At 36.0% G+C, this 27,281-nt stretch overlaps 4 protein-coding genes across 12 annotated transcripts in view; 2 read left to right on the top strand and 2 right to left on the bottom strand.

Moving 5' to 3' along the window:
- Positions 1 to 797, top strand: part of LOC137406414 (rho guanine nucleotide exchange factor 4-like) — a 52,061-nt gene extending 51,264 nt beyond the window's left edge. The window contains exons 16-17 of the mRNA XM_068092988.1: positions 85 to 243; positions 367 to 797. Coding sequence (XP_067949089.1) covers positions 85 to 243; positions 367 to 572 — 365 coding nt within the window. The 3' untranslated portion in view covers positions 573 to 797. The remainder of the gene's footprint in view (positions 1 to 84; positions 244 to 366) is intronic.
- A 50-nt stretch (positions 798 to 847) lies between these two features.
- LOC137406417 (serine/arginine-rich splicing factor 7-like) lies at positions 848 to 3,389 on the bottom strand. Of its 4 annotated transcripts, none has more exons than XM_068092997.1 (6): positions 3,367 to 3,389; positions 2,838 to 2,949; positions 2,596 to 2,697; positions 2,212 to 2,463; positions 1,163 to 1,279; positions 848 to 1,004 (listed from the first exon to the last, which is right to left on the bottom strand). In XM_068092997.1, the coding sequence occupies exons 2-5, from the start codon at positions 2,930 to 2,932 to the stop codon at positions 1,183 to 1,185; spliced, it is 546 nt and encodes a 181-aa protein (XP_067949098.1). In that variant the 5' UTR covers positions 2,933 to 2,949; positions 3,367 to 3,389; the 3' UTR covers positions 848 to 1,004; positions 1,163 to 1,182. The 4 variants fall into 4 exon arrangements, with proteins under 4 accessions (XP_067949098.1, XP_067949099.1, XP_067949097.1 ...); XM_068092998.1 differs by lacking the exon at positions 3,367 to 3,389 and adding an exon at positions 3,211 to 3,271 and having other exon boundaries at positions 1,154 to 1,279; XM_068092996.1 differs by lacking the exon at positions 3,367 to 3,389 and adding an exon at positions 3,211 to 3,271.
- Positions 3,390 to 3,550: 161 nt separating this feature from the next.
- On the top strand, positions 3,551 to 17,823 carry LOC137406416 (ribose-5-phosphate isomerase-like). Of its 5 annotated transcripts, none has more exons than XM_068092994.1 (8): positions 3,551 to 3,638; positions 8,876 to 9,016; positions 10,613 to 10,673; positions 11,698 to 11,813; positions 13,677 to 13,810; positions 15,510 to 15,651; positions 16,880 to 16,982; positions 17,503 to 17,823. In XM_068092994.1, exons 2-8 carry the CDS (start codon positions 8,951 to 8,953, stop codon positions 17,589 to 17,591), a joined length of 711 nt encoding a protein of 236 aa, XP_067949095.1. In that variant the 5' UTR covers positions 3,551 to 3,638; positions 8,876 to 8,950; the 3' UTR covers positions 17,592 to 17,823. The 5 variants fall into 5 exon arrangements, 4 of the variants coding, with proteins under 4 accessions (XP_067949095.1, XP_067949094.1, XP_067949093.1 ...); XR_010979868.1 differs by having other exon boundaries at positions 3,598 to 3,739; positions 8,859 to 9,016; positions 15,510 to 15,655; XM_068092993.1 differs by having other exon boundaries at positions 3,598 to 3,739.
- A 123-nt stretch (positions 17,824 to 17,946) lies between these two features.
- The window catches only part of LOC137406415 (neuronal PAS domain-containing protein 2-like), a 58,962-nt gene continuing 49,627 nt past the window's right edge, over positions 17,947 to 27,281 (bottom strand). The window contains exons 10-15 of one of the 2 annotated variants that reach the window (XM_068092989.1): positions 25,229 to 25,335; positions 23,598 to 23,745; positions 22,961 to 23,073; positions 21,143 to 21,231; positions 20,698 to 20,887; positions 17,947 to 18,384 (exon numbers count right to left, since the gene is read on the bottom strand). In XM_068092989.1, coding sequence (XP_067949090.1) covers positions 18,233 to 18,384; positions 20,698 to 20,887; positions 21,143 to 21,231; positions 22,961 to 23,073; positions 23,598 to 23,745; positions 25,229 to 25,335 — 799 coding nt within the window. In that variant the 3' untranslated portion in view covers positions 17,947 to 18,232. The remainder of the gene's footprint in view (positions 18,385 to 20,697; positions 20,888 to 21,142; positions 21,232 to 22,960; positions 23,074 to 23,597; positions 23,746 to 25,228; positions 25,336 to 27,281) is intronic. The other variant, XM_068092990.1, reaches the window with a different exon arrangement.

Below are 27,281 nucleotides of genomic sequence, written 5' to 3'. Positions count from 1 at the left end.
TGTACAATCTATCTTATTGCATTTGTTTTTCAACTCGTACATTTAACTGATATTTGTTCTAGCAGGCCATGACTTTTCTTGTAGTTGGTAATTCACACACATCTGCAAAGAATGCGATGGAGTTACAAGATCAGGACGGAAACTGTGTCCTCTTTTTAACTGCCAAATCACCAGCTGATAAAGAAAAATGGATGAAATTTTTTTCTAAAGAGCGTGAAATCATCCAACATGACATCCAGAGCGGTGAGTCTGCCAAAGCGTTCAGATAGGTCAGATCTTCAGTTGAGAATTATGTTGCCAGATCTTTCAATGGCATTGCTTTTTTCTGTGCGTATGTTGTGCAATGACAAGGCTTATTTATTTCAGGGTTTGTCATAACAGAATCCTTTCTCGCGGTGGCCAAGTTGTCAACTCCATCAAAGACAAACAAGCCCAGCAAGAGCAACTCCCTTACACATAATGAAGGCAAAACTGGTATTACCATAATGGATAATAACAATAAGCTTACCACTAAACAAAGGTCTGGCAATGGGTTAATTCACAAGTTGAAGAGAGCTAAAATAACCACTTAGAATATAATCAAAAGGCAATACTAGTGAATGTTTTACATATAACTTATAGTCCATTGAGAAGTTATTTTAGCCTGCCCAGCTGTTATTGAATGTTATTTATATTATATACACTTGTACATTAAGTGCCCATCACTATAACTGTTTTATATCAATGACAATGCTGAGCCAATCATATGCCTGTCAATTTTCTTCGTTATTAATAAATCTGTCTATATTTGTGTATCACTGCCATACTGTTCCATCCACCTACTAGTGTTCAAAATTATGGGGCAAAATCTAGTGAATAATACTTTATTACATTAGTAGATAAAAGTAAGTACAACATAAAAATGTGCAGTATATATACATGTACAGGTAAGTAAAGGCGGCAACTGGCTTTTACAGATGACACACGATAACTTCTTTGGAATCTTCATTCTTATAGGTTCCTGCCTACAACAGTATACCAGTAAGCAGGTATTTGTAAGCTATAAACTGAACAGCAAACAAGATGGCATGAGTCAAGTTGCAAACCCACATCACTTCTGATAAGATGGCAAATATCAAAGCATGGACCATGCATCTATCTTACATAGACTTACTATAAATACCTTGCGAGTTGAGTAGGCTATTAATATCGTCCTCCACTACGGCTTCTGCTGCGATAACCTCGTGATCTGCTTCGGCTTCGTCTATATCTGTCTCGACTTCTGCTCCTAGAGCGTCCCCTATGAATGCATAACTTGCCTAAAATCTTTTGAAAAATTGATTAATACATGTTCACTATTATACATGGTTAGGGTAGATATCTAAGAAATTGTATTGTACAAGCAATATAGGACAGAATACGCTATCAGATCCATCACATATCCATTAGTTTGCAAGCAAAGCTGCATTGAAAAAGTTACCTAACATGATGAAAATCTGATGAGCTGAGATGCAACTCGTATGCAGTAAAGTTGAGAGGGTGTAAATGCACTGAACATGGCTGAATCACGTGGCCAACATCAAACAAAGGACGAGTTGACTGAATGCTAGGCTGGATTCAAGATGGCCGCTGACTAAGGAAGAGGCCTGTATAGCTGAGAGGAACACGTTTTATCAGAGTTCATGAGGAGATAATCTGATGAAATGCTGAACTAGTAGGAATCGTAGGTTCGGAAGCTATTCATTTCACTCAGGTAGGTAACCATGTTCGGTTGAGGAATGATGTATGATGATCATTCTCACAACTGAAAGACACCAATTGAGAGCTTTAACATCAATACCACATATGCTGTATAATCTAACGACCACCACATCTGTCGAAGCTAAACTATCAATTCCCGGACGTGTATTGGGTAGCTGCGATGAAAGGCAGCAATGGCTGCAAATTACATTACTAATCTCGAATACAAATCCAGCAGTCAAGTTGAAGAGAAAATTAGAATGGTTGGCACCATTGAGAAAAGTTAACGAAATAGCTTTTAATCAATGCAATCTTGCTTGTTTTTCAATAGCTGTTGATGGATGGTATACATCCTTACGAGTTCACTACGATAACGAACGATTAAATTGAGAAAAAAGTAAAAATTTTGAATATTTTCAAAACGACCCTTTTTAGGAAAGATCAAACAATTTTTAAATAGTTGACATGCACTTGATCAGCCTGATTACTGACCTTCTTCCGCCACTGCTGCCGCCACCACCACAGTCATAGGCGTAGTGTCCTCTCTCTCCACATTTATAACATTCATCATTTGGATCAAATGGTTTGCTTGGCGGTCTTCTGCTGTCATGGCGAGAGGGTGGCCCACCCCTTCCTCCACCATAGCTATCCCGTCCATAGCCTCGTCCACCATCTCTATCCCATGGCTTTGTTTTCCGCCTGCCTGTAGATGGTTCCACTCTTACACGGCTTCCACAGATATTCCTTAAACAGGAGAGGGCCACTCGCAAAATGCATTTTAGTAACTTGAAACTGATAGAGATTCTGACACAGATTAAGGAGACCAAAAATTAAATTCAAAAAGCGTGAGTGACAAACACAGTTCGTAATACTCACTTGCCATCTAGAGCAGCAATAGCATCATCAGCATCTCGTGAGTCTTCAAATTCCACAAAGGCAAAACCTGCTGGATTTCTAGCAACCCAAACACTTTTTAATCTACAAAAATGCAAGCTAGACAATCACTGAACAATCAAGATCGCCGCTTGGTATTCACACATCCGAATTAACTCGTAGCCAAATCAAGTTTGGTACCACTGCTGCAATTGGCGGCTATTAGAAACGTTTTAATCACTTACTTGCCATAATAACTAAACTCCCGCTCAAGTTCTTTTTCCGTTGTGTCTAGAGAAACATCTCCAACATAGACTTTACAAGATACATCGTGCGACATCCTTGATCATTTGTTTTCTAAAAGTAAGCTAGTTATTAGCTTTTAATGGTTCTAATCTAAAAACCTTTGCACATATTTTCTACTTGATAATAGTGAAGCTGATGCATACCCATTGTTGTAAACAAATAATCCTGGCTAGATAATCACATGTCTACCACTTTTTATACGATATTAGCGACTTTCTATAGTAGACTAATAATTATAATTTAAACTATAAGTAATACGTAATAGATAGGACGCCTAAACACACAATAAGAATACAGTAACACATAACATACCAAGAATACAAAGCTATGTAAAGAGGAAGTTACATGAAGCGCCGCAGCGAGAAGAAAAACAACAAAATGGCAGCTGGAAGAGTTCTTTTAAAATAGCCCATAAATTTTATTATCTAAACAAAAATATTTTTAGCAAAAGTAATTAAAATATCTCACATTTTTTGTGCTTTTGTTTTCAAACTGGCAAGATAGGTTGAAGTGGTGAAAAGATAACTCGAAAGCTTTGGTCAATTGGCAAGAGTTCCTAATCCACCCTTATTTCAACAATACAAATTGGAAACAACTCCGCGCAAGCGTTTTTTGCGATATGTAATTGGAGTTCATCTAGGTCTAGGGTCAGGGCCTTATGAGCGAGGATCGTCAACCGGAATATTTATAAGTCAAATAGTGCCCGCCCAATATCTAGAACTGATCGGCTCTGCTGTTCGGTAATTTATTTTGCGTAATTTTTAAACAAGCGGTTTGTATGGTTAAGTCACTGCACTGTGGTAGAGTCAAACTGCTCGCATTGTATAATAGAACATAACTGGTGAGTTGCTACTTGTTTACAAGGATTCCAAGTGAGTGACCGATTTCAGTACAATACGTTGTAATAAAAAGTTGTTAATAAGTACGATGTTATGTGTGGTTGTGGAGAAATTATGTTACAGTATGCATAACTAATCCGAATCCACACACAACATCAGTGTTGAATCTGCTTGTCATATTATTTTATTTTGACTATGTTTAGTTTGTGCACTTTTTGCTTAGCTTGTGGGAACTAATTTAATTATTAATGGTTCGGTACAAGTGAAGGTGTTAAGCTGTTGCAAACAATACTGATATTTACCAGTACAAGTTAGTTCTGTATTCTATAAGTTCAACAATTAAAATACGCAATTATCAAAATTCTAAAACAATTATATTAATGACATAACAGTTAAAATAGCTAATGAAATTTACACCTTTACAACCCAAGAGTGGGGCAATGCGTGAGATTTGGTTTTGGGGCAGTTGATGTATTAATGATAGTATTTATAAAATTGTGGAAATTGGGGCAAAAATCTCATGCATTTTTCACGCATTTTCATTTTTTCTTTGGGGTGATTGTGTGGGTCTCACACCCAATGCGTGAGAGTTGGCAGGTATGCCCTTACTCGAACGGTCGTCCGTGTTTGCATAGTCAGATGTAGGTCATGGCAGCTCTTATATGTAGAGGCTTGGTAGTTGAGATAGTGGTGCAGAAGAGGCTCAGCTGATGAAGGAGAATGAGTCTCCAGAGGGGGGTGAGAGAGGGAGACTCCTCAGCAGGCAGAGGGGTAAGCGTCCAAGGAGGCCCTCAGGAATAGAGAGAAAGTCAGAGCTCAAGCTAGAGCTGCTGAGTCATTGGAGCTGTTTTCTTTTATAGATGTCTGGCATGTGGGATGGCTAACCTGTGGTTGTAGGTTGAGTGTTAAGGTTCAATGCTTCATGTCAGGCATGTGAAGGTATATTGTTTGCATAAGCCTTCAGCTGGTGCACGTGATGTTGACATGTAGGGTGGAGCTCGTGACTTACTCCTGGTATCTAGGTCATGTTTGACAGGAGTGGCAGATCTGTATGTGACTCATTTGACTGGTCTCTAATGTTTCTCTGGTGGCTTTTTGATGATGGTGGTTGGTAGGTTTAATTGCTTCGGTTTCCCTTTGGCATGTTCTCCATCTGGTGTTGACACAGTTTCTATGATTGCTTTCTTCCAATTCTGAAGTTCATAATTTCCTTTTGACGTTTCCAATTATCGAATCATTTGATTTCTTTTAGGCGTTTTGATGCTTGTAGGCATTATATGCTTATCCTGTGGTCTGGCTACATTCCCTGTTGGTATCTTGTTTTCGCAGTATCTCCATACAACAACGACTCAGAGTTCCAATCATTGTCATCGCAGAACGGAGCTCTTGAGATAGAGATGGTGACCCTGAAAAGGTCCAAGATGGGAGAGAGAAGTGAATGAAGTTACTGTCAGTTGGTATTCATAGGTATTCATTGTCATAGGCTGTCAGCGCGTGTAATAGAGTTGCGAAGAAGCCATCACCACTGATAAGAATTACAGATTACATGGGCGTCAACCAGCGAAGCCGCCAAGGCCTAGATATCATCCCAAAGTTTTCCAATTAGATAATCTGAGCAATATAGCTGCAGAAAACGACACCGATTGCAGTGAGACAAACCTGGCTGAGGTGCTATGTTCGATGTGATTGGAAATGACAAAACAGGCAAGGCTGATCGAAGATCGGACTGACCGGATTGCTGCTCCAGAGCAAAAGAGGCTTAGTGACAACCCAATCAATGGAAGATCTCAGAGCTGAACAGAGTTTCGGATGTGGAGACTCCTCACACCTGATGAGGAGTTGTATGGTACAAAGCGATGGTCGCAGCCACAAACGCTAACCAGGAAAAAACTACTAAGGTTCACTCCTAAGATTATGGGTTGAGTGGGTGAACCTTTGTCTTATACCCAATCAGACAGCAACGCGGATAATCAATGCAAAAGAAGAACAAGGGTGAGCCATGCAGACTGCCCTGGTGAGTTGCCTCAATAAAAACCTGTCACTAAGACACCTGTTTCATGTCCTTTGTTTGTGCATAGGCTTTTCTGACTGCAGTACCGAGGTTAATGAGAAAAAACCCTGCATAAACCTTGCAACTGCTGCCTCGACACTCAGTGCTCCAGGAAAGGCTTAGGAGCAACTAGATGAAAATTCGGCAAAAGGGCTTCAACCTTCATCAGCAACAAAGGTTGTAGCATTACCAATCGAGACCCATGCACTGCATGACGCATTCTATGAAATCATGATGGGTATAACACTCATAGCAATAGTAGTCCTTTTACAAGGAAGATACAACATTGTGAAGCAACCAGGACCTTTTACAACCATTGTACTGCCAACACAGCTCGCAGCAGCAGATTGTATTTAAGCGCCAAACTACTCATGCACCCGCAACAGCCTATCAGTTGCATGCTAGTAAATATGCAAAGCGACCTGATGTGCCATCCAACTACAAGCTTGCTCTGAAATTTTTTCTTTCTGAAGTGGTTAAAAAAAATGCAAACCTGAAACACTAATTTGATTCAGGCCCAAAAAACTTGCGAACAACATCCTAATTAGGAATAAAACAAACTGCATTATCAAGATAAGTAAACATTACAACCTTAAGCTTACAGTAGGGTTGTAACAATTAGATCTAAATCCCCTTAATTAAAGCTGTCAAGCCATTTGTGTGAAGAATCTGACTGGTTTGCCAAGCCTAGCTATTCCGAATTAGCCTAGTAATATGCAAGCTAGCTATCACGAGAAGCCTATGGTCCAAGCCTTGTGTAAGGCCTCTTCGTTTTTTAGCTTTTAAGAGCTTGTAATCACATTTCCACATATTTTGCACCTACAACACAACAGAGTAAGACATGGTGAATCTTTTGATACCAAATTACTGTAATGTGAATTTTGTTGCAAGTCAACCTTTAATGGCACCCTGCATTGGGCAACTCCAACTCTGCAGACATCAAAAGCAATGATCGGTAATCACAAAGATGTTATAAACTTAATGGTGACTTTTTTGATACCAAATAACTGTAATGTGAATTTGGTTGCAAATCAACCTTTAACAATGATGTTAATCGTTTGTTCAATAGAATGTTTCGTGTGAGTGTTTTGCAACTTTCTTTTTTCAGATGGTTGTCTCTAATCTGATTAAAAATTAGGCTTTGGAAAAAGTTGAAAGAGTACTTTCACAGTCCCTTGCTAATATGTTTCCTTTATGGTCTGTATGTTTTCTACAAAACGAAACCGAAAAATTTTTTTTCTTTCTGTTGTGGGTGAAATTTTAGTTAAATTTGTATTTTTGGGGACATTATTTGCTATTTGAAAAAGCCTGATAATCACCAGAATTAATGTTGAGGAATTATTCCTAGACGCTCTTCTTCGGTTTGACCAAACAAATAGCGTCGATTAAAATCATTATGATCAAGAGGTGGTCTTGACAGCATTTTTTAGGGTCCCAGTGTTGACTTTAATGTCAAAATTACAGTTACTTGAATGAATATACAGCTGAAAAAAAGAATCAAAAAAAATAATGAAAATGGAATTCCAAATTATTACAAAAAAAAGAAAAGAGACTGTAATGACAATTATACTTTTTTCAATAAAACTAACTAGATTTGCACCGTAAACAGTTGTCATATGCACTCAAGTGTAACCCTAAAACTGGGCTATTGTAATGTGTGTTTAGCCTGGGAGACATACTCAATGCTTACTCTTCTTTATAACTTAATGATCATTATTAGCAATGCAGTTATTGTTGTACCGGACAGATGCAGCTTACATTAAACATGTATTGCAAAGAAGTCTGATATGCTAGTTTCTCCAAGAGTAATTTAATCTCTGCCACAAAATAAATTGTTATCATTAGGGCTTGAACACATTTATCTTGACCTAAAAATAGACTTTTCAGCCTAAAAATAGCCAATTTTGACCTAAAAACCCTCAATAGGTAGATATGCCAAGGGCAATGCCTATCAACATTCATAACATAAAGTATCATTTTTTACACAAAAATACTTATCGACTTTTTGATCTGAAAGTTTTCTGTTTTCAGCGATCATTGTAGAATTACTAGGTAAAAAAAGATGAATGAATCAAGCTGAAGACAAAATAATAACATAGTTACTAAAAATTATTTTTAATGAACTAAAAAAGAAACTATAGCTGATTAAATTTTGGTACTTTGTAAATAAATGCTAAAAATACAGATTTTGGAATTTTTGTGACTTACAAGTTCAATTCTAACTTCATTGACTTAAAAAAGTCATTTTTGCTGTAGAACTTAAAAAATGGTCAACTACGGATTTAAGCAGTAATTGGTGCCAAAAGTTTTTTTGACTTGTCATCATTGGGTTGCCCTAGTTATCACTTTTATATCAGCTGTCTTCATAGATGTGACACCATATGATATGCCAACTATCCTTTTTTTCAATGACATCCACGCGTATTTGCGGCATAAATAAAATTCTAGACTAGAGAACGAGTCGTTATGTTATTAATCGCTAACCGGATATTCTGTTAACACTTATGACTAACACCAACTTTAGTAACACATGAATACCTAGGAGCTAGAATATAACCATGGTGCTGGGATAATATTGGACCTAGGAAAACCGGCAGACAACAGCGTGTTTCTCAAGGATTAAGATTCATACAATAAATAGTATTCGATCAATAAATAGTATTCGATCAATAAATAGTATTCGATCACTAAATAGTATTCGATCTTGTGTTAGTGGCTGGCGAGCCCCTAGTTTCAGATTACATTCAAACCAAAATAACTGAGTACAAATAATATGCCAGGTATAGTGTCTGTGATTAAATAACTGTTACTCTAGAGCGTTTCTGATTCAACATATAACATGAATTGTTCTATCTCTATGCAATAAGCATGTATTTCACCCGTATAAATCATTTCAAGTTGTAAATATGAAGAATTATATTAATACTGTAAAGAATATATTCCAAGCCGAAATTCCACAAATACATAATTAAAAATATATGCTAATGTTAACTAACTGTTTTGCATGTAAATGGATTCTCTAGAGTTGATTTGGTTTAGTCCACTAGCTGTTGTCATGCCATAACCCACAGGTATGAATCATATTCAGGGCTTGCTAGGCAGTCGTCATTTTACGAAACTCCATCTCCTACTCCGTGCTTCCACTAACCAAGTGAGTCGGAAAATGAGCTCTCTGATCGAACAAGGCAAGAAGGCTGCAGCGATCGCTGCTGTAAACAACCATGTCAAGGTAACATATTAAAAACTGTATGAAAAGTAATCAATTTTTGAAAGTTTGAACATTCAGTTCATTTGTACATGTATATAGATTTTGTCACGCACTGCTATTGGACATCAAACTACCTGGTCTGTGTCAAGGGTAAAGTTGATTTAAATGAGTCCTTCACCTAGTTGTAATTAATCGGAGACAACCAATAAAGGTATCAAACAATGTCTACATATGTTTTCTATGATATTTTGGTTTCTGTTGAGTTGGAACCTTTTTTAAGTTTTTATTTAGCTGAGTTTTCTAGCGAATGTGCTGTCAGCAGTAATATCTAGTCTTTATCGCTATAACTTTAGTTAAACAGGTTAGTAATAGCTTTACAGTTCTTAGTGTGAACTTTATGCTACATCAGAGTTGTGGTAATCACACTAGACCGATGATCAAGGTCTACCAACAAAGGTCAAATGTTGGTGAAATTGTCCAATTTTTGAGCAAATCTATATATATCAGTATTTGTCGTTTGGTTGTTTATCATTCGTGTGTCTAGTTAAAGTGATAAAGTTTTAGGAACAAAAATCTGCAGCGCACTGGATTTGAACTTGGAATCTTCAGGTCTGCAAGCAGATGTTCTATGCACTAGGCCAAGTGGCTACATTGTTACACAAAGGAATAATTGTGATCATATTCATAGCAGCGGTTAAAATATGCACCCTTGAAGCGCTTGTGAAAATGCTAGATAATACTAGTATTTATTATTAGTGTCTTACTACTATTACTAGTAATTATTATAGGAAATTTACTAGCTTAAGTTACTAGCCTAATTTACTAGCTTAAGTTACTCAAATTAGCCACTTTGCTAATTTTGTCATTAGCTAATTAGTCAACTTAGCTAATGGCAACTACATTACCTGTCACTGGTTATAAGCTGTTCTTTTATTACCCTGCAACGGCGGGCATTCTTTGAGTATTCTTATAAGAAAGTGATGCACGTGTGGTAAGCCATTTGAACTACTTATATGTAATGAAGAAGCAAACAACGTATTTGGTGTATTCAATTTAATAAATAACCTATTAACTGTGAACAATTGTTGCTTTGTTGTTTATGTATACATGTGTATACCGGTACATGTTTTAATATAAAACATCAAGGTCATTTAACAGTTAGTCAATTACTATAAATGTCTTTCCACTTTGATGTATTGAGTGTTTTTTTCTTTGTTATTTTTTATGAAACTAGTGTTTTTAATGATAATGCATAGATATATATAAATATATCCGTCATTTTCATGAGTTATATATCTATATATAACTCATGCGACAGATATTACTGTTTTTCTATTGAAGCCTCATTGGTGCAGCTTCGAGCCGGCATGGGACATAACTCCCATTGCCAATAAGAATTGACTTCCTACCATATACACATGTATAGAGATTCTGAAAAACTAGCCTGTTAAACTTGGACGATGTTCTTTTACTATTTGAACATACACGCAAAATAATTATAGCTTATTAAAAGCAGGGTATTTCTTATGAATGCCTGTTGTCATTTATATATATATATCTTATAGCTTAAGAACATATGTTGGTGGACTTCTGCATAAATTGACCTTGTTTTATCAGGATGGCCAAAAAATTGGAATTGGATCTGGCTCAACCATTGTCTATGCTGTGGAACACCTTGGTAAGTGTCGAACTCAATAGCAAGTCATATAGGACAGTTTGGGTACCAAATGTGTAGGTTTAGTTGACCATCACAAATATTTTCAAATAATCTCGCTTCCTACCCATTGGTCACCATGATGATTAGGGTGTTTGTTTCAGATAAATTGTTTTTGGTCTGAATCGGTAGAACAACTGTTCTAGATAAAATTGAGTTGCCAATTGTATTCTGTTAGACTTTAAACTTTTAGACTATGTTAGTCTACTGTTGCATTAAATGTCAATGCTTGACTTAAGTAATTTCATGTAAACATTGTTATCAGTAGTATGAATCAAAATTACGTTTTTCACAAGCTTTAAAAATTCGAGTCGCCATTTAATTCTAGAATACAATGATTTAAAAGCTATCAGATTCTTATGATCGTATTCTTATTCTTGTGATCGTTTGCCAGGTAGTATTTGAATAAAAGAGAGACTTTACTAGCCTGATACTCATATATTTAAGACTCTCATTCAATTTCAAAACCTACAAAATATGTATTTGGAAATCCGTGAGCCTTATTACCGAGATCGGACACCTCAACAAATCAATCCACTAGAGGTGAATGAAGAATGAAAAGCTCCTGCAAATGAAGAGTTGTCTTATCCTACATGTCATCCTCATGAAAAAATAAATTGCTTTGATTAACTCTACTTTGCACTATTTGTTTGAGTTGAAGTCATGTTTTATGCTGATGATGCCTGTTTAAAAGTGTTTATATTAATTCTTTACTTTAGAAACATTTTGCCAAAGAATGGTCCAACATTTCTTCTTTACGTGCTTTGCCCTCGTTGTACCTTGTTTAGAGGAACAGGGAACCCTTTCTGCAGTTGACATATAAGTAAATAATGCCTAACGCCTCGTTTAAAAATACTTTTTCACTGTCTTATTCTGAAGCAACTATATGGTCGTTGCGTTTTGACAACTCCTATTCTATATTATTCTTAGTTCACTCTATGGTTCCCATCAAGTGTTTTATGTTCATTAGAATAAGTCTATATTGAAGCCGAGCGAGTAAAGACTGAGAACATGAAAGTAACATGTGTACCTACATCCTTCCAGGCAACGCAGCTTATACAAGAGCACGGTCTCGTACTGAGTGACCTCAATTCAACTCCAGAGGTGACTTGATATCACTGTCTATTACTATACGCTGTGTTGGAGTGGAATTTGTGTTTGCCAGCTGTCCTTAGGTATTGTGTTCATTAAAAGAAAAGTATGTGAATGTAATATGTGAAACATACAAAATGCTAATGACACATGTAAAAGGTTTGAGACGCAGGCAAGCGTCGATAGATAGCGATAAGATCATGAATTTAATACAATAGTTTGCTTATGATTAGTAATGGAAGAAGTTATCTCCATCTAGCGATTTAATAGACAATGCTTGTATGTTCAGGTATGGTTGTACCTTATATGAAGGTATATGAGATTACCTCATGAACAGCAGATTCAATGATGTCCATTTCTGTTTCTGTGCACTTCATTTCATGCTTTTTATTGTTGTATGTATTGCTATTTCATTATTAAAGCCTGCTAATGCATATCATCTCATGAGTGTCCTTAGTTCACCTATTACATGTATCTGACATGTATTGTGGGGTGGCAACAGAAGCAAAGATCGCACAAGAAACACAACTTTATGCTAAGCTCATTGTGCAAAGTTCTGTACTAGGTTCAATTTTTTCATGGCATCTAGCATCACTTTGGGATTAATAACAATCAAAATGGAAGGTCATGTGTGCACGATAGTTTTCTTTTTCATCATCACCAAAGAAGTGTAGGTCAAGGTTACCTAACTGGTTCAATTTTTGTTGGTAGTCTCAACGCTTATTATTGGTTACGGAATATTAAGTGGAGTAATAATAAAAGTGGATTCAGTAAAGCAGTTGAAGTTTTTGTCTTTTGATAAAGAGAGTTTGAGAAGTGATTTTTTGCAATGTGCCTGTGAACTATGCAATGGCTTACAAGATGTGTGAAAAGCAATCTTCCCTGTGAAGGTTTGTCAGCTGTAGACATGTAGTTATACATCGTAAAAGAAAACTATTGTAAACCTCTATTTGAGCGCTATGGCCCTGCATTTGTCCCCCTTCCTTTACAGTGGCGTTCTTTTAGAGGGAATGTTCAATTAGAGGGTGGCGCGGTATGTTTCTACGAGCTGATCAAAATTTTGAAAAAATGAATATAACCAATTTAGGAGCAAAGTGATGCTAATATCGCCTATTATTTGCACTCTCCCTCAACCGGGACTACATTAATGCCGTCGATGTGAGAATTTTTGCTAGACAGTTTTTCACATACGTCAAAATATCAGACTGAGTTAACCAAGGACCTACTCTGAGTAGAACATATTAGATGGCTACAATTATTACTTATTTTTATGGTCTTTTCAGAGTATTGAAGGGAAGATCGAAAACCTTTAGAGTTGAAAAATGGCCTTTGATACGCTGTAACAATGGCTGCTATTATGTCACATGTTGCTCCTAAAGAGCATTTTCATCATTCATCAAAACTTTTTAAAGTTTTCAGATCAGGTTGTAAACAACCCATACAAATCTGAACGAAATCGGCACAAATCTGAAAAACAATGGGTCAGATTAAGACCATGGTGACTTTGAATCGGAATGTAGTTCTGATGATCGGGATGATTGATCTCCTTAGGCACACCATCACTAAAACTATGGTAACAACAAAAGGATTAATTTTTATGTAATCTAGTCATTGTACCATTTGTAGACACTTTTCTACTGATCACTTTCTATTATGGGTTCGTAAAGATCAAAGAATGTCTAAGTGGCGTTCAATTAAAGGGTAGCGCCATATTTTCAATATTTCTTCTATAGTGGCATTATATTAAAGGTGGCATCCAAATATAGGTGGCGCTCAAATAGAGGCTTTACGGTAATTCTATAAGTAGCAACAGATAAAATTACATGTGATCAACAAAGAGGTTAGCTCTGTTTTATATAAAATTCTAAACTGTAGCTGGACATAGCCATTGATGGAGCGGATGAGGTGGACACTGCGCTAAATCTCATCAAAGGTGGTGGAGGTTGTCAAACTCAAGAAAAGGCGGTGGCAGCAGCTGCCAATGAATTCTATGTCGTAGCAGACTTCCGGTAAGTTACCAGACTGAAGATCAAGGTCTACTAATAAAGTCAAGCCTTTATTTACAACTGTTATGATTTCTAATCTGTTACGATATTTGCTTTGCATATCAAACTGACCAAAGTTGGAACTGATATACTTATAGGAATGTGTTGTATTTGGTTTACGTCATTCTATAGTACAAAGAACAAAGATAACTACTTTGAGTAATTACATATATATATATATATATATATATATATATATATATATAGTAATAAAACAAACGTATTGTATAAAGATATAAAACTTGAATTCTTTGAAAAAATAAATTGTTAGTTGGACAAAAAAGTGTTTGTTGTTACTTTACATTAGAGACATAAGAAACAATAGAAACAGAAGTGTAGGCCTGGGCACGGTGGAAGATGGAAATGTGATTAGTATAAGTACAGTGTAACTCGGTGTAACTTACACACTGGCTATGTTTCAATTTAACTGAATTTTATTTTTTTGTTTTGCATTTTGTTCCTAATTTTTCCAGACTTTATTTTTATATACCAACTGTTTTGAAAAACTCTGAGCCTTATCTGCTCAAAATTAGTTTGTATGTCACGAAAAATGCTTGCTCAAATTTATGCTTTAAATTAAAAAATGTTTATGCGGAGGTGATGATCAGTTGAGGCTTGACTATGTAGTTTAACTTGAAGAGGTGACGGATTTGAATTGTTGAGTGGAATCGAAATCAACTTAGTGAGTGTAATGAATACAATACCCATTGCTGTGAAGGTTTAAAACTACCATAAATAACTATTCAACAATAATTTATCATTGATTTTAATGCGTTTTTAAAAGTAAAGTTCTCAGCTCCAATGAAAAAATTCAAACTACTCATGTTCAGGCTATAGGCATTGGTAAACACATCCTCTCACGTCTTTCTTGTCCAACTGCTAGCAAAACTGCATAGATATCTGTAAACAGCTAAATTGATTTTTAATCTAAAGGAGTTCTTATGCAAACGTGTCAAGTTGGTAAAGCACTAAAAACTTTCAAGTCTCTATGTCTGTCATAGCTAATCATTGTTTTATAGCTGCCACTCAATGTGCTTCCTGGAATGTGAGTACATATATTGATTTGCTCTGGGTGATAGTCAGTGTGTCTGCTTACACAGCAGTATAGTTGTTCTTGGGAGTGAAAATGAAAATGTTGCAGTTGTCATTCCTTGTCACAGGTTTTTAGTTATTCTACAAACCATATACTTTGCCCACTTACAAACTGTCTTTATGTTTGATTGTTTCTTTGGTTACACTTTGGAGTTACTTTCTCTCTAATGTCAGAAATTTTGCAATTTTAATGGATTTATAGGTGCTTGACTTGAGAGCAGACTGGTTTCGCTCCATGTCAATTTTTTGACATTAAAGCATGTTTATTTATGTACATGCAGCAGCCATTGTTACATGACTTGATGCGCTATATCATATGTACCATAGGATATAGCCCATCAAGCGTTAACAAACATCAATGATTTTACAGTTGGAGTTATGTTTTCTTGCTACAATTTCCTTGAACGTTTTAAAAAACCCCATACGTCGCACATGAAAGACTGCTAGTTTTGAAGGTTGATGCTCTGAAGTGTTGATGGAATCTCAGCTGTCAGTATGCATAATTAGAGAATGCCTGTTTTTAGAGAAAATTATCAAATTATCTGATAAACTGATAGTAACCTATTTGTAGAAAGAATTCGGCTAACCTGGGCGAGAAGTGGAAAAAGGGTGTACCAATCGAGGTGCTTCCATTCACCTACCGTACACTGATGACCCGAATAGAGTCTTCCCTTGGTGGAAAAGCTGTGCTGAGAATGGCTCAACACAAGGCAGTAGGTAACACTTGCCTTTTTCTCATGGTATCTTTGTTTTCTGTTGCACACCCACTGAGTGATATGTGAGTGTTAAATTATTAACACTCACATTGAAATTAGTTCTTGAATCCACCATTTCAATCAGAATATGCTGCTAAATTTCTTATTTTATCTGCAGACACTGACATTAATGTTATTAGTTAACTTTACCGTTTACCCCTAAATATGGTTTTTATCTTAATACAGTAATTCTCACTTGTCATGGTTAATCACGACCAGCATGCCTGTAATAAGTGAAAATTTTTGAAATAGCGAATAAACTCATATCTAGTATTCACTTGTTCATAAGATGATTTCAGGGGTCCAGGGTGTTTAAGAGGTATGATGAAGGGTGGCACATGCATTTATACATTCTACAAAATGTAACGGGACACAGCAAACCGCAGCGACTGCTGCTCGCCGAGGGACCTCACTGGGCAGAGTATGAGAGAGATTCATATGTTTTATGTATTTTGATTTGTTTTCATTTTTAAAAATTTCTAGTGAATATTGTTTACCTAGCAGTCTTGAGCCATGACAGCTGAATCATGAAGTATTGAGGGAATGCTGTAATTAGTAAACTGTTTGATTCAATCTAGTCAGGTTTTTGGCTACTAGCAGCAACATGGCCCAGTATCAAGATAAACAGATGTAAAATTCGAAGTAAAACGGCCACTCTTACAAGTTAGCTCAGTTGCTGAAAGTCGACAAGGGGTAGCAATTAATAATTAGTATATTTAATACAAGAATCATTTCAATATAAATCTAACTGTGCTCAACCTAAAATATTTCATATCACATGAGCTGTTCACGGGTGTTTGCTGAAGCACAGAATCAGAGATTTATAGGATTAGTTTCTAATTAGTCAGTCGATGCATTGTGTGACTTTTTGTTGCAAAACTAATGCCTGGAATCTGTATAATTACTCAAAACTCCCTCTATGAATGGTTATATTCTACATAAGGTTTTTTCCACAAGTGCCAAAATATGTCAATGTAAAGAATGTCAATTCCTTTCTTAACTTGCAGCTGTCATGCCTGTGCATGCTCTGTGTATACATATGTTGTAGGGTCTTGTTATTATGGATAATGGAAAGCTCCGTATATCTGTTGTAGGGTCCTGTTATTACGAATAATGGAAAGCCCTTTATATATGTTGTAGGGTCGGGTTATTAAGGCTAATAGAAAGCTATGTATATATGTTGTAGGGTCCTGTTATTACGGATAATGGAAATTTTATCTTAGATTGGGTGTTTGATTCGTGTCAAGGTGATTGGTCGAGCACAAATGTAACACTAAAGATGATGCCAGGTGAGCTCACAACGCTAGTCATTAGCCATGGCACATGTGACAATTCCCCTTGTCACATAGACTGAGCACACTGGGTGCTTACTAGGTACTCACAGGGCCTCAGTCTAGGTTGCGCATTAGAAAAATCTTTCGTGTCATAACCCAAGCTCAAATTTCAAACGGAAACTTTCATTATTGTATGACTGATACACCTTAGTTGTCTGCCGGCACAATAAGATAGAAAGACATTTTTTCAGCAGCAAAAAATCAATTCCTTATATTGTGATTATGAATGACAGTGATAAAACTGTTTTTTATGCTAGATAGCTAAGGCACAGTTTCTTTCTTAGTGGTGCTTGCCAAACTAGAGCAATCGCTCTCATGTTTTCAATGTGAATGGTTTACCTTTGTTCCAACCTCCCCCCAGAGTTGACAGTGTCACTTAGTCTAGATACAGAATTATCTTGGTAACTGTTAACATCATTATTGGTGAGTGCTCACTCTGTGCACGCTGGCTGACTTATCGAAATGCCCTTCATAGGTGTGATTGAGACTGGCTTGTTCTGTGGTATGGCCAGCGCTGTATATATTGGTATGGAAGATGGAACAGTGAAGAGCTTCCACAGATGAGCAATGGAGATAACGCTAACCAAAAAACCTGCTCACCTTGTCATTACTAACTGGTGCTGTATTCAAGTCACTCTTCTTTTTTACTGTCACAAGTTTGTATCACATCTATGATCTATGTTTGGTTTCTATGCTTGGTTTGTGACAATTATTATAAGAACACTCTCCTGTAAGCAGTAGGGCACCAGTTCTGTTGAACACAAGATCTGAATCACTGAATTAACTATTACCGAAGAACAGTCAGGTTGGTGGGAGGAGAGGCATCTAGCTACATGTCGTTCTGTGTCAAGATCACTGGAATATTGAATGCATTTGATGACATCTTATTACTGGAGGTTTCATAAAATAGTAAACCATATGAGCATGTCTCATGCATATGTTGTATATCATAATATTCACATATACAGTTGGTTAGAGCACCGTGTTACTCTTGTAAAGTAGAGTCTCTTGATTGCTTATACATGATGGTGAGAGCTACGACCAGCTCGAGCTGGCAACCCTCTCAAAAATTGCAAAACCCACAATTTAAAAAAGTGGTGAAACCACCTGTCAGCCATCATCATGAAGGAATGTATAGTACACATAACCATTCTTAAGTCATTTTGTGGAATAAGGCTATGATCTCCTAGAGAGAGTTCTACATGTTATGACATGAATGGCCATGAACATTCCAAATCAGTGCCTTCTAAGGTTGATTTCTCTTGAGATGTATCTTCTCGAGGCATTGCGCTGGCACCGCGTACTCCTTCCATATCAGTCCCTGGACTTAGACATTCAGATGCAGCGCGTGGAGTTTCTGAAGAACAACAATGGCCTTGTGAGAGTTCATGACGATAAACCCAATATTCATATGTCAAAACCTATAATCTAGCTATAATAATACATTAATTGTTACCACCAAACACTTTCCCCACGCTGTATGTATAATAGGAAATGACATACTAGGAAGACTATTACATTCTTAGATGCAGGAGGAGGTAATTACTAAATCATAGATGTGATCAAACCTCTATTTAAACGCCGCCTCTAATAAAACGCCACTATAAGCGAAGTGTTGAAAAATAGAGAGACTCTTTAATTGAATGCAACCTCTAATACCTATTACCTATTATTATTTTTTGATCTTTGCGAACCCATAATAGAAAGTGAACAATAGAAGTGTCCACAAAATGGTGCTAATAATTACTGAATAATAACTAGAAATTCCCCTGTCATACAGCCTACGACCAAAGTGATATTGGAAAAAAGAAAGGGGACTGATGGTTGGGAAATGCAATATTAGCAGTCAAATGGCACTGCAGTGCAATAGGATAACTGCAATGGTAGCTGTAATGTATTGGGTGTTACTATGTACAACAAACAGCAATAATGAAAGGAAAAGATTGTTTATATCTCTCCCCGCAATAGGAGAAATGCAATATTAGAAGTGAAATGCACTGATATTATTAGAATAACCAATATTATTATAGTAATACAGTAATAATAAAAAACCAATGCACAATTATGTTTACATTTCAAAGCGTCATAGCTAACAATATCAAGAAATTGTGATATAGATTTAAAAAAAATATATTTAACACAACTATTTAGAAAAAATAATAACAGTAACATATTGCCCAACATCGGTCACTATATACTTCGATCTTGTAAATTCAAATGCTTATTCTTATAATTAAATCTTATAAAATCGAATAATTATTCTTATAATTAAATATTGTAATAATCTCATAAGAATCGTTAGAAAAAATATCATCGTCATTTCCTTTACTTTCACTGCTTTGGACATCAGTTGGAATACCAAAGTACTCATAAGTGTCCAAAATGTCAGTTACTTTGAAATCGGCAAAAAAGAAACGAATATTTTTCAGTACTTCTACATTAATTAAAAAAATCTTCGGCAATTGGACAATGCTATAGACTGGTGAAATGTGCGCGTTCCTTTTTCGTGAAATGCACAAGACTTAATGGTTCTATTCTCTGTCGCTCGGCGTTTCGTTTGCCGGTCTTAATTTTGATAAAAATAAGGCTTGTCAAGTTTTAATAAGGATTTTAGTCCGAATTAATCTGTCTATTTATGTATAATCCGATCAGATGGGTAAGGTTTAGGAAATTTTCTACAAATAATAAAAACTTGGTAACATATTTAAATACCGTAGGTTTATATCTCGTTTGTAACGTTATTATACTTAAACGACTCCATTGAAAAATGGTTAAATTTGTTGATGAGATTTCGGTACAAGGGTTTGCGACGGCCGTTGATGAATAATTTTCCTAAGTTGTGTGCACATATGCATTTATCATAAATCTCCCAAACAATCGCTATCGCTCGTGTTTGGTCGTGGGATAACAATTATTTTGTTGTTGCTGTTTTGTTGCTATGATTTTAGTGAAGGTGTACCAGAGAAGATTGATCATCACGATTATCAGAACTACACTTTGATTCAACGTCACTAAGGTTTAAATCATTCAATTTAAATCGTTTAAATCATTTAAATTCATTGTCTTCAAATTCGTCCATGTGGTTTACTACCTGATCTGAAGAGTTGAAACGTTTTGATCAACCATGAAAATGCTCTTCAAGAACACTGTACGATGTACCACATGCTACTTCATATCGAAGTTCGTTTTCTAACTCCAAAGCTATACAGTTTTTCTTTAAAACTTGGAAACTGAAACCATCACAATAATTAATAACTGTATCCGTCTAATATTGTACTCAAAGTAGTTCCTCATTTAACTTGGTCTCATACTTGGACACATATGAAAATGGTGTAGCAAAAATGCTGTGGCTGATGACATTAGTATCGATTCAACCGTAAAAGGTTTAAATTTATATCTTCCCAAAATTCTGATGGGCTAGTCGAAAAATACAGCACCACCCTCTATTTGAATGTCACTTCTAATACCACGCCAATATAAGGCAAGGGTTAAAAGATACAGCACGTAGGCGCTCAAATAGAGGTTTTAAGGTACATACTTGTCCATCTGGTCCAGAAATTACCCACCCCAAAAATTTTAAATCAGCGTGCGGTTTAGCTGCAACATTACTATAATGAGCCATTTACTTAACGGCGATAGCCGCATACAAACTCAAAAATCGACCGCATACCAGATGCGAGGTTGAGCTGAGTGAGAAGCTGCGATAACTCTTCACGTTGTCTATCATGATTGGCCTTGAGGACATTGTATTTGGTCAACAGCTGCTGATGAAGTATTTGTTGTGTAGGAGTAAGGTGTAGCGGTGGTATACCCGTTGGCACAGCTCTCTGTAGGAGGTCTCTTGGCAGTGTCTTTGTTAGCTGATAATTAGAGACGAACTTTCATCAAGAGTGTGTGTAGTAAACACCAGGCTCACGAAATAGTCTCAGTATGTAATAAAATTCCTTGAAAGAGGCTTACTGCTTTAACTTTTTATATGCATACATGTTCTATCAAATTTTGCTGCAGACGACACAGAGAGTTGTCTTCTATCCCCACAAGGAATTTTGTGTTCGAAAATAACAAGTGTGGCAAAAACATCACACAGATAAAAAATTTTGATTATCGCTACATACCTGTCTGCCGAATATCTGTTCTCTCTCCCTATTGATGGCAAGATCTGGCAGGTTGTTTGCATAACTGAATGACTGCTTACGCGGCGCTGCTGAAGGTAATTAACAACAAATATTAGAGAAGTGCTTCAATGTTATCAACATTGAGGCACTTTATTCATATTCATAAGGATGTTAAACAAAAGGAGATGATGCTCCTTAGGTAAGTGTAACGCATGGTTATACTGAAACAAGAGAGTTCTATAGATCAGCTAATCACCCCTTCATATACGCATACCCGTATTAAAAAAGCCTTCATAATGAGGGCAACTTTATAAAATGCTGTTAAATAAACAAATTTCATAAAGCTTGGATAATATTTAATGAGATAAAACAAACCTTTAATGACATAATTTGCTAATTTCAGACAATACTGAAACTAATACATTTCAGACAATACTGAAACTTATAGATTTCAGACAATACTGAAACTAATACATTTCAGACAATACTGAAACTTTTACTCAGAATTTATGAGACCACGCATATAATTCACGCCTCTGTTTATCTTGGTACCCTTGCTGGAGTCATGTTACCGCATATTGCATATCAGATGCAAAAATTTCTCTCTGTTCTAGCAAATTGAAGCGAAAAAGCCTTTTAGTCTCATTTTATAAAAGAGGTGATCAAATTACTGCCATATTATATTATATTCACGGTAATCCAGCCACTTTACACTCCCAATAGCCATTTTCGGGAACTAGGAAATACCATCCATTTTATAAACATGGTGTAACAACTCCGAAGAATAAAAAGGCTGACATACATTAGCACTGACATAACTATCAGGATTTCCATGTTTACTGGCAGGTGTGTGTAAAATGATAGCTGAATGTAACTGGCACACAATGGGGTAACAGTGTAAAAATGTTACAAAAGGCACAAATTGGCAAACATTTTTTTCGCTTAAATGGTGACCACAGAGTTTTATGGGCTCAACTGGTAAACTAATTTGAATAAATAAAAGATTATTTGTGTAGCCTGTGCTTTCAGAATACTACTGTCAATGTATGAGCTAGAATTCTGAAAAAAAACTGTAAGAGCATGTACTTTTTTGTAATACCCTAGGACACTTATATTTCGCTAGTATTTAGTTTTGTGAGTAGTATACAGAGTAAAATTTCGCTGTAACTTAATTTCGCAGCTCTGATGAGTGCGAAAATATAGTGATGTGAAAATAAATGCAGTGGAACAAACATAATTAGATTCCTTAGGTTCAGTTCACCGATAAAAAAAATTTCAATTTGGGACTAGTTTGTAATTGTGAACCGCAGTTAAAATGTTGTGAGTGAGATCGAAAATGCAATTTGATCGCTTGCTGCCATTTGTTTCTTGGACTATCAATGAACAAAGCTATTTAATTCTGCGTTTTCGCTCGTTCGTTATGATAGTTTAGTTTCGCACATGAAATTTTCGCGAGAGGATAACTCCGCGAAAACGCGAAAGTTGGATGAGGCGAATACATGAGTGTCCTAGGGTATTTGCAAAAGAATCTGAAGACAAACGAAAAACATATTTATAAGAAGAGATGATGGGTTTTCTATCGTTTCGCAAAGTGAGTTTTAATTGCATCCTGGTACATGTTTGAAGGGAGTATAACATGATTCAAACCATAAAGAACAACAAAATCAAGGATGCTACTTCTATTCATGTAGCTCAATGAGAATATACTCATTATTCTAAAAGAGAATTTGAATTCAGTACTCTGCCTTTTATTCACCTCTTCCACCAACTAGTAATTCAATATAGGGAGCTGGTTGAAGAAACGTGTGGAGCACATACTTGTAAAAGGATGTATTAATCGCGGTCTCTTCGCTGAAGGGGCAGGGGTAGTGGTGGGTGTTAAATAGTCTGGATGATTCTTCATTGTCTTGTATGACTCTATATCTTTTTGACTGTAAATAGTTCTGCATTTCTTCATTATATCGTAAGAACAAGTCTGAGATGGCTGCTTTCTGCAGCCATCTCCTATTGTCTGCGTTTGTCTCAGACTGACTGTGTTTGCCTGCTCCTGAGATGGCTGCTGTCAGCAACCATCTCAAGAGCAGACAAACACAAGTACAACTTGGATAGTGAGTGTATTCACAGTTGTTACTATGATAAAAGCCGTGGCTGTACGTCCATAGCCAAACCGAAAGCGTTAGGAAAAAAGATGCACCACACAGGAATCAAGCCTGGATATTTGGATTCCCAACTAGGCCTGCTACCGACTACACCACTCGACCACCTTGTTGCATGGTGGAATAAGTGTGCACACAGCTATTACAAATGATGATCTCTTCCAGCGCACGGAACTGACAGGGTACTAGTATCATAATAAAATTTCTATGGAAGACGAAAGATCCAGAAGTCAAGCGTCGTTTGAGTGTTAACACGAGATAATGGTAGCATTAGCACAACAGTTTCAAGAAATACTCACCTTGGAACGGTGTGATGGCATTCTATATGCGTAGGCTTGACAGCCCACTGGTCATAGGATACATACATCTTTGACTGCAGCCATGCCCAGCCTTGACTTCTGGTTGACATGCGGTAGGGAGTGGTACTACAGCACCCTGATTTTAACACTGCAAGCATAACCATAGCTATATTTATCAATTAATGCAGGCTTTTTGTAACTGTGTCACATTCTTCAAATATCTAATGAAACTCACATTGAGACGCTATAAAACATCAAGTACAGAAAATATATGAAGCAGTTATGTGTAGGTTTCGCCTAGTAAGACATTGACAGATGTAAATGGTGAGATACACCCGAGATATAGAACTGTCAATCTTGTTTTATTAGGTAAAAAAACTTCCAAGAGCTGTAATTGTAACCAAAGAAAAAGTACTTACTAATCATACACTTCAGTTGGTGTACAATTGCAAATAATCAGTAAGTGTACACTTGAGTTATTAGCTAGTACACTAGTAGGTTATTAGCTAGTGTACACTTGAGTTGAGTGTACACTAGCAGATTATTGGTAAGTGTACATTTGAGTTGAATGTACACTTGTAGATAATTAGCTAGAGTACACGTGAGTTGAGTGTACACTAGTAGATTATTGGTAAGTGTACATTTGAGTTGAATGTACACTTGTAGATTATTAGCTAGAGTACACGTGAGTTGAGTGTACGCTAGTAGATTATTAATAAGAGTACACGTGAGTTGAGTGTACACTAGTAGATTATTGGTAAGTGCACATAGGAGTTGAATGTACACTTGTAAATTATTAGCTAGAATACACTTGAATTGAGTGTACACTAGCATACACTCACTTTTAAACTGAGATGGAACAAACATCGTGATTGGTTATTTTTGATGTCGAGCTTATCATATAATTTAGTTAAGAAGATGCATTAGAGTTTGGATGATAGCTTCTTCATAGCATGCAAAGGCTTTCTTAACGCTCTACACATAGTTACCAATAATAATATATATATACACGGAGTAAAGATGTAGTTGTTATCAATGTCTATTGGCAGCACATGTAGACAATACTGTCTCTGATCATGCCTGACGGCACAGCACATCACTTTTATATGGCAAGCTTATTTTATATGGTAACTGAGAGTGATTTTGACAATTTATCTTTAACGTCTTTGAATATTCTGATCAAGAGTGTCAATATGCTAATCAATTATGAAACATACACATGACTGGGTCGTTGAGCACCGTCTTCACTCCCAACAGCTATGAATCTAAAAATAAACTATGGCCAGAGCTATAAAACGGAGTGTATATCGCTAGGCACTTCATGGTATTGTACATGACAAAGCGCGCATGATGCAATATTATCTACTGTTATTATACATGTTATTAAATTATAGCTATTTTTGAAATAAATTTGCTCATGCGGATGTCCACTTTACATAGCGACACACGAGTTTAGTTACTAAAGTACATTCTTGTGTGGCCACTAAAAAGACTCCTTTCACCTCATAGGACGACCATTTGAAAAATAAAATACGTCATTTGAAGGCAACCGCAAGCATAATCAATCACTTAGTCACATAAAGCTCTTAATTATTATGACGCAAGCGTTTGTGGACAAAGAAAAAACTAACACTTTTTATGAGCAGCTGCGATGTGTTCCATATCCTCGGGGTGGTAGTGGTTATAGCCGCTGGTGCCGAGTAGCTCGTGGGGCTGGTAACCGAGAACCGCTGCTGCTCTGCAAGATGAAATAAGATTAGTTAACTCAAATGAGAGTCGGTGTGCTAAAAGTTCATGAAGGATTCCCACTGTTGCAAGTGGCAGCCATTTACTTGTAGAGCAAGGCTAGTAGGGCAGCGAGGTTAGTAGCTAGTAGTAAAAACCTGTCCTTGAACTGTCTGGATAACTTGACAAACCAATAAATAAGTTTATTCAAGAAACTGATGTTTCATTAGAAATATCGACTACAGTAACAAAAAAATTGTACTAGTTCCAGGAGAACATAACATTATGTATGTTATATATAACTATAAACAATATAACATTTATATTATTTATATAATTATTATTAATTTTATTTAATAATTTGGAATTTTCAAAATATTTATTATTACATGTTATAGTACATGAACATATATAACAATATTTACATTGTTATATAATAACATGTAATATATACATTGAATTATCAAAATATATATTCCATGTTATAGTATAACAATATAGATATTGGTATATATACAGTTATATTATAACATGTAACATATATTATAATAAATATTTTATAATTTTAAACTAATAAACATAATTATAAGTATACATAATATATATACTACATGTTAAAATAGAACATGTAAATTATAAAAATGCTTATATTTTTTAAATTCTGAGTTGGTGTGAGAAAAATGATTGTATCGTGCAACCCCCGAGAACGGTCTAGTGACATGTCTGGAAAATATGGCAAATTGTTCAAGTGGGAAAGTCAAACCAGCCGCAACTCATTAAAATAGCTGATCATGTGTCATTTCATTCCTCATAAAAATTATGCGAAGAGATCTTTGATAGGCAGAACCCAAAGATCGCATAAAGTTATTCCTAATCAATGTCTGTGCGATCTTCAGGCTGTTGGGTCGCACACCTCTAGGCGAAAGAAAATAAAATATTCATCCAAAAATGGTTAGCTGTTGTATTATGTAATACCACTATTCATCTTATTATTTATAAATTTCTTAGTTAGGACAGTGCGAACCTTATTACACTCATCATTCCAGCGGCAACACCAGAAGGTGTCTAGTACATAGCATAGAGTATCGCGGCAACACCAGCAGGTGTCTAGTACACAACATAGAGTATCGCGTAGTGATTAATGTGATATTAAGCATTTAGGTAGAGTAAGGTACGCAATGTTCTAGCATTAAAAGGGTCGTCATCTGGGACCATCGTGTTCATCCCTTTGAGGTTTGCTAAATGCCCTTGTCCACTTTTAATGCTGACTCACCAACCTCCAATGATAATGATATCAATGGCAGCGTCCATACAAGTTTGTGCAACAGCGAAAGTCTTTCAAATCAAGCAAAAGAAAGAAAATACAGTATTTTTTATTAAAAAAATAAGTGTTTTGTAGCTTAATCAAGCTTTTAAAAGCGTTTTGTACCTAAATAATATTCATCTACCTAAAGCGCTTTCACAGATTTCTAATATACATGTACATGTATATTCAATCTCGTTATAAGCATATTATAATAAACTGCATCTTTTGCTGTTACATCTGCACTCGTATAACTGCCAAAGTAATATATAGTCAGTGCGTCCTCCAAAAACAAGAAACTATTAGCTCAATTCCTAGTAAAGGCACTTATCTTTTATAATTATTAATTTCAGAGCCTTATCACAGTAACACAGTAATAATGCGAGAAACACTAGTAAACGGTTAATATCTAAGCCTATAACGTCATCCAAGTCGTCAAAATAATTTAAAATACAACTCACTCTAAACTCCTTTTACTCTGTAGCCACAACATTGCTACTTTCTTTGCACCAACATTAATGATTTTACAAGGTGTTATAATAATTGTATTTCACTTTCACACATTGCATGTGGTATTTCAAATTCTAATTTGCTTTTAACCAAAAATATAAAAATTAAAATAAGACCACCTTCTTTCCTGGTCCTCTATACGCTAT

The sequence above is a fragment of the Watersipora subatra genome, chromosome 10 (genome assembly GCF_963576615.1).
Source record: "Watersipora subatra chromosome 10, tzWatSuba1.1, whole genome shotgun sequence".
NCBI lineage: Eukaryota > Metazoa > Bryozoa > Gymnolaemata > Cheilostomatida > Watersiporidae > Watersipora > Watersipora subatra.
This window is presented reverse-complemented; position numbering and strand designations above follow the sequence as displayed.

Excerpts from the sequence above, each read along its gene's own strand:
- LOC137406417 (XM_068092997.1), bottom strand. The coding sequence starts at position 2,932 with ATGTCGCACGATGTATCTTGTAAAGTCTATGTTGGAGATGTTTCTCTA. Across the intron at positions 2,698-2,837 it reads GAGTTTAGTTATTATGGCAA|ATTAAAAAGTGTTTGGGTTG; the intron begins GTAAGTGATTAA and ends GCATTTTTGTAG. Across the intron at positions 2,464-2,595 it reads ATTGCTGCTCTAGATGGCAA|GAATATCTGTGGAAGCCGTG; the intron begins GTGAGTATTACG and ends CTCCTGTTTAAG.
- LOC137406416 (XM_068092992.1), top strand. The coding sequence starts at position 8,861 with ATGAATCATATTCAGGGCTTGCTAGGCAGTCGTCATTTTACGAAACTC. Across the intron at positions 9,017-10,612 it reads CTGTAAACAACCATGTCAAG|GATGGCCAAAAAATTGGAAT; the intron begins GTAACATATTAA and ends TTGTTTTATCAG. Across the intron at positions 10,674-11,697 it reads CTATGCTGTGGAACACCTTG|CCGAGCGAGTAAAGACTGAG; the intron begins GTAAGTGTCGAA and ends TCTATATTGAAG.